This window comes from Pelecanus crispus, chromosome 4 (assembly GCF_030463565.1).
Source record: "Pelecanus crispus isolate bPelCri1 chromosome 4, bPelCri1.pri, whole genome shotgun sequence".
Taxonomy (NCBI): domain Eukaryota; kingdom Metazoa; phylum Chordata; class Aves; order Pelecaniformes; family Pelecanidae; genus Pelecanus; species Pelecanus crispus.
Genome location: NC_134646.1, coordinates 7598287 through 7610677, shown reverse-complemented (window position 1 = coordinate 7610677; position 12391 = coordinate 7598287). Strand labels below are relative to the sequence as shown.

The window sequence follows — 12391 nt, the reverse complement described above, 5'->3', positions numbered from 1 at the left end:
TGTCTATAAACCACGCAGTGGTCACATTTTTTTAAAATAGCTACACTATGCTAAAGTACCTGAATGAGTTTCAGATGTTTGCAAGTGTTCCTGCATCACATCCCAAACCCCCAGCAAGCAGCCCTGACCAAGGGGCTGCAGTTTGGCTTCCTGTTGCTTGTTTCCCCTGCACTGCCACCCCTGCCATGTAGCCACAGCACACCAAGTTCCTTCAACTAACCCATGGACTTGACCTGACTTAGGGCACTTCCACACCTCAAATACAAATGGTAATGGAGTAATTAGCCTTGAGGGTGGTGGTGGTGTTACAATGCTGGATTTACACTACTGTGACTTTCACGGACAGCTGTGTCAGTATTTCCAGATATTCAGACTGCTTCCGAGCAGGCACAGGTACCTTTGTTTTGGTAAGCTGGTAGCTCTGCAGCCCAAAATAACGGTTAAACTGAATTCCAGCACCTCCTCTGGCAGGTGATGTGGGAGGACACAAAATCTGTTGCATCCGGTACTTTAGATTCCACTTTAAAGTCAACCCAGGCACCAAGCAGAAGGCCTGAAATTTACCCTACATCTTCAGAGAATATGCATTATTTTGTAAAAATGCAGGTCCTCTCAGCACAAAAGGAATCTGCGCTATGTTATCTTCCCTTCAATAAAGGAATGAATTTCAGTAGCATTCCAGTGACTCAGCTGGTGTTTAACAAATGAAAACAAGTGACAATCAAGGAAGCCACTGGCAGAGTGGTTTAGTGGACAACAGGACCTCAAGCAGTAGGTTGACTTGGATTCAGAACAGATTTCCTGCAGTACCTTGCTTCTACCTGTCTTCACTGTGCTCCTTAGCAACACTCCATCTGGCTCCAAATGGGCTGGTATGTCTAAAAGGCACAGCACAGTGATAGTGACATGAGCCCAAGAGCCAGCAGCACAATAAGCAACAAGAGAATTAGTAACTCTGGTTCTCAGCAGAACTAATTAGCCTGTGCGGATATTGATGCCACTACAACATTTCCAGGAAAAGCTGTCTGGGGCCAGCCCAGGCATTTCCACCCAGCACTTCACTGCACAGCGTGGACTCTTAACAAGCCAAGTGTGATATCCGAGCTGGCTGTATGCAGCATCCTGTTCGCAGATTTTATTTCCCATTCCTATAGTTTGGGAATAAGGGTCTACAGTTGTGCAATCTAATTCCCAGATGATTCATCTTCATGCAATGAGACATAAATGTTTTCTTCTAGGGCTTGGGGAGCTGCTGAGAAACACCAGCACAACGGCTCGCAGAGTCAAGATTTAGTAAGATTAAATACATTTTCTTTTGTTGAATCTTCTTAAGCCAGATCAGTTCCCCAGCCCAATTTATGTTGTGTCTGCTACTGAACTACTATAATACATAACTGAGAGGGCAGTGAGCAGGGTAAAGATGAACCTGGCACCGCCAAGAGAACTGTTCATATAATGACAGCCCCTGATGGGTAACCGCTTGGCAGTGATAACCTACCTACAGTATCTAATTCTGCCCTCAGTTAAAACCATGTAATGCCATTGAAGACATCCAGATCACAGCAATATGAACTGCATGTAGAATTAGTCAACTGCTTTACATAAAATCACAACAATCAATCTCTTCACGGCTTCGTTTCAATACACGTTGGTTACAAATGCTAACAGTTGGTTTCTGCTTAACTTTGTGTCCGCTTTACAAAAGGCTCCAGCTTTCACGCTATTCAGGATCTGCTTTGAGCAGACACCTTAAGATTTTTACTCCATTAACCCACTCAGCATATCAAACTACAGATCAGGAGATACGCTCCTGCACTACCAACTCTTCCTAAAGTAGTAGGAACTTAAGCTTCTGTAAATGGGTCTTCGAAATTATAATTAAATAAACAAATATGCAAACAAAAGATTATGCACAACATTTATTGGCAACTTGAGGCTTCCACTTCACAAAATTCCTCTCTTTTGGTAGGGCATTTCAACACCTAACTGCAACTGAACTCTTAATGCGGCTCTAACAATGTTGCTAGCGTATTGCAAAAAAATAACTTACTTTTGGCACATCAACTGCCACCTCCCTCATGGCGCTGGGCCTGACATCATTCATCCCCTGCAGGAAGTCATTGAAAGCAATCTTCACTGACCCAGCCACCTCGTTGTCTAATAAGTTAGGTCTTTTCCCCAGCGCTCTCCGCAATGCGTACAAACCTATTAAAGACAAAAAAGCATGGCCATATGTAGACTTCCTCCTGGTTCTCACAAACGTAAAGTGTACAACACGCAAACACACAGCAGTACTGGAAAGGAAATGATGTTCAAAAGCATGTCCCAACGCCAGGCCTTAACTAGGTCAAAGAACATTCAAGACACTTCCGATGAGAGAACAAGAAAAAGGGGATTTAATGACCACAGACAGAACATAAAACAAATCTGTTCCAAAAAGACAGAATGAAAAAAAACTCGCCCCCGTGTTCCCAGAGATGAAGCTAACATGGCAAAACCTCCAAATGTCCATACATCGATCCGAACACATTTCTAAACCGCAGAGGAAGAGGGATAATGAATATTCAAGACAAACGTTAAATCAGCTCACATAAGACATCTGCAACCTTGTCCGTTCCTCTATTATTAGGACTGTGTTTTTCAAGCTGCTCTTAAAAACAAACTGAGATTTCTTTTACTTTCATTGGAACCTTATTTTGCTATCTAGGAAGATGCCAGATACCTGTATTTTTCTTGATATGCAACAAATGTTCCCTGCAACACACTCAATAGCTCTTTGTTCCCCTCAGCGATCACACTTTTCAAATGCAGGCATAGCTTTTACCTTCTCCTTTGTTTGGCCAGATCACTCACATACAACACCTATAGATTTCGATGCTAACTCCTAGCTTCCCCCTATAATTCAATCCTTCAAGAGCCGCAGAAGTCCCACCCACTCACATATCAATATATCAATACTCCGCGGACAGGACCAAGCCGTACTATCTGCAGCTCCCAGGCATTCCCCAGAGAGAGCAACTATGGCCCCCGTTGTGCAAAATGCCCAGAAGCATCATGGTTTTCCCACTGTATAATTATGTCTTTTAAGGTCTAATATAATTTGGAGTTCTATTGCTTCTCCTTCCAACCCTGTTCTGCGAACTGAAACTGTTAAATATGTGATTTGGTATATTATTACACGATGAGTATAATCTTGTATACACACATCCACACACATGCAGATATGTAGTATAACCTGTCTTGTCTTACAAAAAAAAAATATGAAGCAGTTAGTACACCAGTTCGCCTTGCATGACCATAAAAAGACAAACATTTGTTAAATCTTTTCTATATTTAACCAAACAAAACATCAATTAGTGCTACATGAAAGGACAATAAAAGGGATAAGCCATTTCTGAAAATAGACATGGTTTTAACTTTCAGTGGATTGTTGTCTTTTTTCTACAGAGGCACTGGTAGATGCGGACATGCAAAGTTTCTGACAATGACAGGAATTCTGCATTTCCTACAATATATACAACGTGTGAAGAGATATTATATCTCCCCTGTGAAGCAGTACAGCTGGTGTCTCTCCATAAACTGCCAATTACAGCAGAGTCTGAGCACCTGCATTCAATACCCAGGCTCTTAATACAATAATGGAAGAAAAAAAAGTTTGTAATTCAGGTTTCCCCTTGCACAGAACATCTAGAACTAATAAGATATATAAATAAAAACATTCCATGAGGCCAAGGAGAAAAATGAAAATCTGGTCACCAGAGGACAAGTATAAAATGTAACAGACTCATTTTAACAACCCAGACAATTTTCATGTTATTCCTCCCCCCCTTCTTCCTTCCTCTAAAACAGTTCATTTTAAGCAAACAAAAACTCAAGACAACATAGATTCACGCCACCAGATTTAAAGTTACGTCCAAGTAAGAAACAAATACGACATCTTATTCTAGTGTCGTTGCAGCTAACAATCTGGGGAGGGTGGGAGCAGGTACGGGGGTCGAGTCCTACATTTTCTTTTTGGTGAAGTCAATTCACATGGCACTCTCACTTTAAAAAAATGGAAGAATAAATAAGAGAGTATGAAATTAAGTCATAGAGAAAGCAAGTAACTGATAAAAATCTCTGCTCCTCATTTCTATACATATCTGCTCCATCAGGTACCAGTTTAGCCCAGTGCCCATTTGATGCATTTTAATCATGTCATGGTTATCTTTTTTTTCCGTAACATGAGGAATTCTTAAAAAGAAACAAGTTTATTTTGAAAATTGAGAGGGAACAGCACATATAAATGCCCAAGGAGAATACCACTCTTAAGGATCATTACTGCCAGTGCTACTAGGAGTATGAGTGAAATTTCAGTCCTCAGCAGTGGGTTTGAAATACAACAGCCTTGATCCAGAACAGGAATAAAGAGGTCACAGCTTTCCAAACAAAGCCTGAATTCATTTCAGCATGTGCACACACACGCCACTGCACAGGTCAGCATTTAATTGAAACAATGTTTTACATTAAAACAATAATAAAAAGCAGATTGAAAAAGAAAGCATGATTCTTCCTGTTTCCTCCTGTTATCATAATAATTCTTTCCTGCACTTCAGATTGACCTCTAAGGCGGGGGGCAGGGGGGGAGTCTTATTAGCAGTAGAAGGATACAGCCCATGGCTTGCCAGAGGCAGAAAAACCCATCCCTGTCTTGAGACACTGGAAGATGTATTTAGTGTAAGGAAACGCAGGGTAGGGTGCAAAACATGCTGCTAGAAGCAACGCAGAGGGCAAAGGAGGTGAAACGCTACAGCAAACCCAAGTTTATCACGACAGAGGTTGTAACGCAGATAAACTGAAGATTCAGGCGTAGTACCTCAGCAAACGCCGAGCATCTCAGCTTAGCTGTTGGGTATCTTTAGCATGGGAATGTTTTGGGTTGAGTGTATGTCATTGCTGTAAACTGACTCCGAGCACAGCATTTGTTTCAGCTTCGCTCGCTCCTTTTCAAATGCTACTTCATTCTTAAGGATAAATTAATATCAACAGTAGGTTTTCACTGGTTTATTCCAGCAGGAAGGGGAGGAAGGACACAGACGTAGTTAGCCTGCCAGCGGGACTGTTTGCACAGGCACAGGCTACCTATTTCTAATAAAGGGATACATGACTGGTCCCTAGGACTACCCTAATCAGAGCAGAAACTTAACCCGGAAGGCAGCCTTTGCAATAGCAAACAACACTGATTCTCAGTGGAGTATAAATGGAAAATCCCAGTTAAAAAAAAAAAAAAGAAAAGAAAAGAAAAGAAAAGAAAGAAGCATAATAAGTCATGCATGATTACAAACAGTGGAAAACAAACAATTTGTTCCAGTCCAGCAACTGTGTGCTCTACCTCACCAACTCATCCTGTCTGTCTAGAACAGAGGAAACTAAGTGGACAGAGGGGAAGAAAACAGCAGAACGCCCTGTCCTGGTACAGACGATCCGTCTTTGGTACCAGGCTATGCACGAGGTCGATAGCATTGTTTCCCTCTAAGATTTTTTTGCTCATAGCTTGGCTAAGTGTTGGCACATTAGATCATAATCACAAATGTCTGACCCTAAAAATAGACTCCACAGCACTGCTATATTTGTCAGAGTCTGTGTATAATTATACACAACTGTAAATAATAGAAAGCATCCACTCAAAATGGCAAACATATATACCTTAGGTTTCAAAAACAGAATATACACAACACTTGAGAAAATGAACTGAACAAAATTGTTAATCATGCATCTTTCACGCCCATCACCTATTTCTTCCACAAATCCATCTTGTCTGGACTTACTCTTCCAGAATCCTAATACCAGCATTTGTAAGTAGCTTCAAAGAAATTGTAATCTTCTTGTAAGATTGTTTACAGAAGGAAATGTTTCTTCTTTCCCTGCTAATCTGGCATTTCCCTCCCAAATTATTATGGCCAAACCCAGAAGACACATACCATTTCTCCTTGTGACAGCTGCCAGATCCAACATGATACTCTCCTGCATGGCTGGAAGTGGCATGCTCAACAGCTTATGGAAAGATTTCAGCTTCCTAATGGCACTGGATGGGGCATCTTTCTCTGCTTCTAGATCTTTACATACTATACTTCAAAATTTAACAGTTTTATGCACAGAAAAAGCATTTCATATAACTTAAAATCAATTTTGAACTTTAGAAACCGTAAGAGGAGCACACCTGACTTCACAGGTGATGGATACAAAAGTTAGCGTTTAATATTTTTGAGATAACGAGCTCTTCTGGTTTGTATTTGACAATTTTTGATCAGCATGGCTTTCTCCTTCATGACAACAATCCCAAAATTATACTAGGAAATCTTTTCTAGAACTTCCAAGTATCATATACTACAAATCACGTGTATTCTTGAACATATCATAGCCTCATAAACAAAGGGACTTTATAGCACTTCATTACATTAGGATATTAGATGGTCAAATCCAAGAAAAAAAAATAGAGAACATGGATGTTATTTGCAGTTATGCATAAATATATATATACACACACACACAGTAACATAGACAAAGCCTGTCTGCCTAGCAGACAGAAGCCTCGCCATCACCTGGTAAGGACCACTGCTCCACAGAGAACATCCCACCTCTTCAGTCAACCTTTCATCCTGTGCAGACCCAGCAAACCAGCTCTCCTACCCACCACGGTGGGACAGCACCAGGTAGGAACAAGAGCAGCTGCCATGAGCACTGAGGGACAGCAGGGATGTGTCTAGGCAAAGGCTCTTTCTCCCTTTACTCCCCAGATAAAATAATGGAATAGCACCAGGCAAGCACCTGATGTCTGTGGACCGCTAGCAAGCTTCCCTCTGACCTGGGGGCAGGAACCACCGTTCACAATAGCTGAAAAATTCAGATGTGCTCTTCCATTTGCATGCTAAGAAGCTTCGACAATTTGGAAGGGTTTTTGGTTGTTTTGGTTTTGTTTGGTTGATTTTATTTCCCCCGCCCCAATGTACATAAGTATGGAATCAAACACACCAACAAATGTACCAAAGAATAAAGAAAAAAAAAAATCCATGAACCTGACTCCTATAAATATATTTTTAACTTATTTCTTTTTTATTTAATCTGTACATAAAATGCATGCCTATTTAGAAAAATTTTCAGCCGAAACCCTTACTTTTGCTCTTGCAACCATATTCTGCAATCTGTCTTTAGCTGCCAGCACTATATGGGAAAATCCCTGAAGAACTTTCATACGCTGTTTGCACAGGAAGGATAATGCCCTTAAATCCCTTGTAACCATAACACTGCAAATTCACTCGGCTAACCTGAGCACTAATCTACTGTAGGGATTATGTACGCGATTTATAGTCCTTCGTGAAGAGCTCTGGCATTTGCTGGAACATGTCTATGGAGCTGACTAAAAGTTGGTGAGAGGTACGACAGGGGAGGGAAAGGAAGGAAGGAGGAACTGTATTTTCAAAACCTCTTTCATACAGGAAACAGTTTATTCACAGATCAGGTACACACACATCATTTATCCTAAGACAATGACAACGGAGGGAAATAAGGAATACCAGACTGCCTGTTTCTAGCCCACTCTCATACACAGATGTACCTAAGCTAAGGTTAGTTACACATTTATTAGAAGAAAAATAAGGACTGCCAGGCTACCAGAATAGCAAGGGCAGAAAGACAAGAAGCAACAGTTAGTGGCTAAATGCCAGTCTAATTGTAATTAGGGACGTTGTCAAGTTGGAATATAACTAAAAGTTAAAGTCAGGAGGCCTATGAAAAGTTTGCCTGAAATCATTTAAGCTCTACCCCAATAGTAGCTATTAATTCTACATACAAATGCCTACTGCTAACTGATTTTACTCCCACAGAACTAAGACATACAAATTAAACTACATCGCACTAGGGGATCTTTTATCAATTAAACAAAAGAACTAAGACTGCTTTCAGAGCCTAAGTTTGCCATTATATATTCCAGGAAAACATTTTACCTGGAGCCTGAGAGGGAGTCAGAACACATTGAACTTTCCTCCTATAATACCATTTCTACACAAATAGCTTGTCTGAAGTATAGCTGATGCCACTCATTCAGAAAAAACACACCGCTATGGAAAACATCATTTTTTACTCAGATACTGAGAAAGCTTGCAACTTTGCAACCTGAAGATGAACATCTACTCTAAACAGGTTATTTCGGCTCCTTCTAAAGCCAGCAGAGCAAGGATGGAGTTGAGATGAATTGTAACGTGGTCAGTCCCCTCCATGTACTATGAGGGGAACAAAACTACAGATTTTTAGTACGAGAAGAATTGCACCTCAAATGTATTTGAAACGTAGTGTATTATCATTGTTGTTCAAGTTACATTTGAAACCAGACTCAGCACAACAGCTGAAAGGAAAAAGAAATGCATACCAATTGCTTCACAGAGATGACACTATACTTGAGCTCTAGATGTTCCCATATTATGGTCACTCAAAGAATGTAAAAGCAAGCCAACTGATTAAACAAAATTTGAAGAGAACTAAGGAGAGAAGTGTTGGAGAGAAGTGTTAGCCAAAATTCAAAAGATAGCTGAATCTAGAAACACAACTGTGTCAAATGAAATTCTGCCTAAGGCGAGACAAAGTCGCAAAGATGAGTACCAGACACATGATGAAAAGACAGAAGAGAGAACAAAATTAAAAACAATTGCCTTTCCAAAATTAAAAAACGTTACTAAAGGCTTCTTAAAATGTAATATGCCTTTCAAACAAATAATTTTCCAAAAAGTATCCTTGTATCTTGGAGAAAAGAAAAATAGTTTTAGTCCAAATACATAATTCCAATTCATAAGTGGAGCCTGCTCCAGAACCAGAAAACAGAGTAACTTTCTGCATCACAAGGAACCCAGTCTGAATCACCTGTGATAATTTAATGCCAGGTTACTGGAGGGCTGCAGTGAACATGAACTCTGTTAGTAGGAGAAAACCACTGCAGTGCTTGTGTGCTGGTCAGCAATAACAGTGAGCACATTTATCCTACTTCAGGTGGCAGGAGGTGGAAAATTAGAAAAGACATGATGGGAGAGGAAGAGGGAGGTGCGTAAGCCTGCAGAATACCTTTCAGTTAGCAAAATGCCAGTTAAGATGGATGACTCTGTGTACAGCACGTTGTGTTACCAAGAAGAAAGTCCACAGATTTGCCAAACCCTTCTCAGAGATTAAAGGTCAGGAAGTTGCCTTCACTTCTTAGATGTGCAAAACCTTTAAAGTTAACACAAGGGAGCAAGCAGCTCAGATCATTGTAAGAAACAAACAAACCTATAGGATACTTTAAAAGATAGCAGGCTGCAGAGCGTCTTCAAAAAATTAGTTTAGTCTTGGTTAAATCATTTTCATTCATTCAAAGGTGCTATACAGACAGCTGAGGATTTCTTCTGTTGCTACAGGAATAACATTGCCTGGCACACAGCTCTCATCCAGCTTCGCATCCAGGGAGCTAAAGCCCTTGAGGGACGCAAAACCCGATAAGCACAACAGCAACTAGCACACCACTCCCGTCAACGTGACTTGGAGCTGGGTTACCAACATTGTGTTGATTCCCAGGTCTAGAAAATAAACAGGGACCACACAGAACCATCTGTTCCCACAACAGCTCGGCCAATGACCCAGCCTAAGACACTATCTGCCCTAAATTTATTCTGTTCTTAAGCAAAATGACACAATGCTAAATTTTCAGGATCAGCAAGCTGAGGAATGACGTTCCGACTGCCATTTCACAGCCCACCGGTCTGCACGCATAGGGCTGCACCAACGCAGGCTACTCTAGCGTCCTGTACCCCTTCACCCTTCAAACCAAACAAATTGTTTTGGGACTGACCCTCCAACCCATTCAAATGCAGAAGTTTCTATACGCATTGCCACACATGAATAATACCGTTTCTTCTGTACTGCTCAAGCTCTGGAAGCAAGAACTCAGTGTTTATCTGCCATGAAGGTTAATTTAAAATATTAATTACAGTTATCGATCAACTATTCTGAAAATATTCTTTATTTCCTGCTTATATAAATATCAGCAGACAGAATGGCATGTGCTTTAAACAGATTAAGTACTCAACCCACAACTGTGTATATGAAGTCAGCAATCCCATCATCCAATTAACTGCAAGCCAGTTGCAGATAAAAACACGCTTAAAATTAGTTATGATGAAAACCAAAAGTTCACATGCCCTGACTGCAGCAAGTGCAACATTCTCCACAGAAAAACAAAAATCAAGTACCATTACAAAACAAACAAACAAAAAGGCCAAAGATTATATATAAGAAAAAATAACTATGAAAAGGAACATAACATGCACCAGCATCTCTTCAGAGAGGCAAACAGAACAAGACTTTTTCTCTCTGGATACCAAGACAGTCGCACTAAGGAAACATCTATGCACTCGGCATATGCAAAGACATGGGGGGGGGGGAAGAAAGATTCAGAGATTTTGCAATCACATCAGAGTGACACCAAACCAAAGTAAAAGGGTGAGAATCTAACCCTGTGCAGCTAAAACCACAATTTTTGTGGAATCTTAGGGAAGTAGTTGAACTATTTTAAATGTCTAAGACAGCAATTCTAAAACCAATTCTGACTCTGTCCTTGCCCCACAAAATGTTGGGGGAAGGAAATCCTAAGAAAGAGGGCAAGGGATCCCACAGACAAGAATAAGGTCAACACACTCCACCCAGTCTCAAGCACATTCCTTCAAGCCTCTCAGCAGCATCCAGATGTAGCCACTTCTGCACGAAAGCCATCATTCTGAGTTAGTGCTCTAAGAAACAATCAAAAACCATATGTTACAGTCCGAGTCCAAAAAAGCCACATTGCTTTGTTATGCGTGCGTGCAAGCAAGGATGCAATTGTTCATAACCTGTTAAGATGGCAAACTAGGTCAATTGCTTTGGTTTAAAAACAGCTTCTATGTTAAAGACACAACTTGAAAATTACAGAACACAGCACTAACTTAAAACTCACAAACACTGAAGATGGGGATTGGATTTGCTTGGTCTTCTTACACCGTAAATTAGCATGATGGAACACAATGGCAGAAGACTCAATTGTTCCAGTCAAAAAATCGATTTGTAGCTTTACTTCTGTATCATGTCTGGACTTTTCAGTGTATTTCAAAATGCAGTGTTCTGCCATTTCTGCACAAATCTCTCAATTTCACAAGAATACATTTTTTGGTATTGACCATCTGCCTATGCATGTTATTAGTATTTCCCAAAAAACCCACCTTTTCTACATGACCTTTTTACAAAAAGGCGAGCGGCCTTTCCCACCTCATTTTGAATGTCCCATGGGAACCAGTATTCAGTTAGAGAATGCAATAACAGATCGTTTGCAACAGCACAGTTTCAATCTTTTTCCGTGCTACAAAAAAAGAAAAAAAATCCAAAGAACAACAACATAGACGTGGTATTTTCAGTCACTTTCCATAAGGGAATAAAATAACTATAGCATGTCAAGCAGTGCTTTCTCTTTAAAGTCTGTAACTGCAATCAGTTAATTTGAAAACAAACCAAAAAACACCCTGCAAAACAAACAATCCCATTGCCTTGGTCATCAACTGCCTTTGTCAAATCTACACTTTCAACAGTGTCTCAGCCCACATTCCTACATTTAGGATTATAATCCAAGAAAAATATTTACATTTGTTGTACACCCCCAGCAGAACTTGGGTCCAAATTGTGTTGGGAAAGGTTCAGACTGAACCTTTATGGCTTAAAGAAAGGATAGATATTCTTGATGCCCTAACACTAGGCTGTTTCATCAACACTGTGACTGAGCTGAAATGAAGAGCTCAGATTTGAGATAGAACGCTGAGAAGCCACATATTGAAATCAGCGTTTGTCTAATTGAAACACCAGTCAGAGGCTGGTCCTCAGGGTGCACAGAGACTCACTGTTAATCACATTAGCCCAAGCGGCTCACGTTTCCTGCAGGTGGCCAGGCTACCAAAACTGCAGAAGCTGGGGAAAAACAAACACATAGATCTAACAAAAAGACATTCCTGGGTTTCAGGGGAATTTACTTCCCCATCAATTACAGGGAAAAACAAAAAACCTAGGAGCCAGCCCTTCAATGGCCTAATCTTTTTCATTTTTCTTTTTAATGCAAGTGGATTGCAGAAACTCTTTTTTGGGTTGTAAAAGATATGGCAGGAAGTTTCTCAGCTCCAACAAAAGCCAAGTACAGGTATCCCCCTAAATAACTTACACTTTTACACATCTAATATCTACGTATAATCAATACACAGAGCTGTCAATTAAACAGCATAAAGACTCCATCCTAGCTGTATCCAAACGCAGGGGTAATAAAAGGGCCAAATGAATACCACAGACAGTAAGATCTCTAAACAACAGGACTCTCAAA

The 12391-nt window shown here is 40.4% G+C and overlaps 1 protein-coding gene across 1 annotated transcript in view; it reads right to left on the bottom strand.

The window, feature by feature from the left end:
* AFG2A (AAA ATPase AFG2A) overlaps positions 1-12391 on the bottom strand; it is a 204519-nt gene that overhangs the window by 173893 nt on the left and 18235 nt on the right. Inside the window, 1 exon segment of the mRNA XM_075708927.1 lies at positions 2051-2205. Within this exon segment, the coding sequence (XP_075565042.1) occupies positions 2051-2205 (155 nt within the window).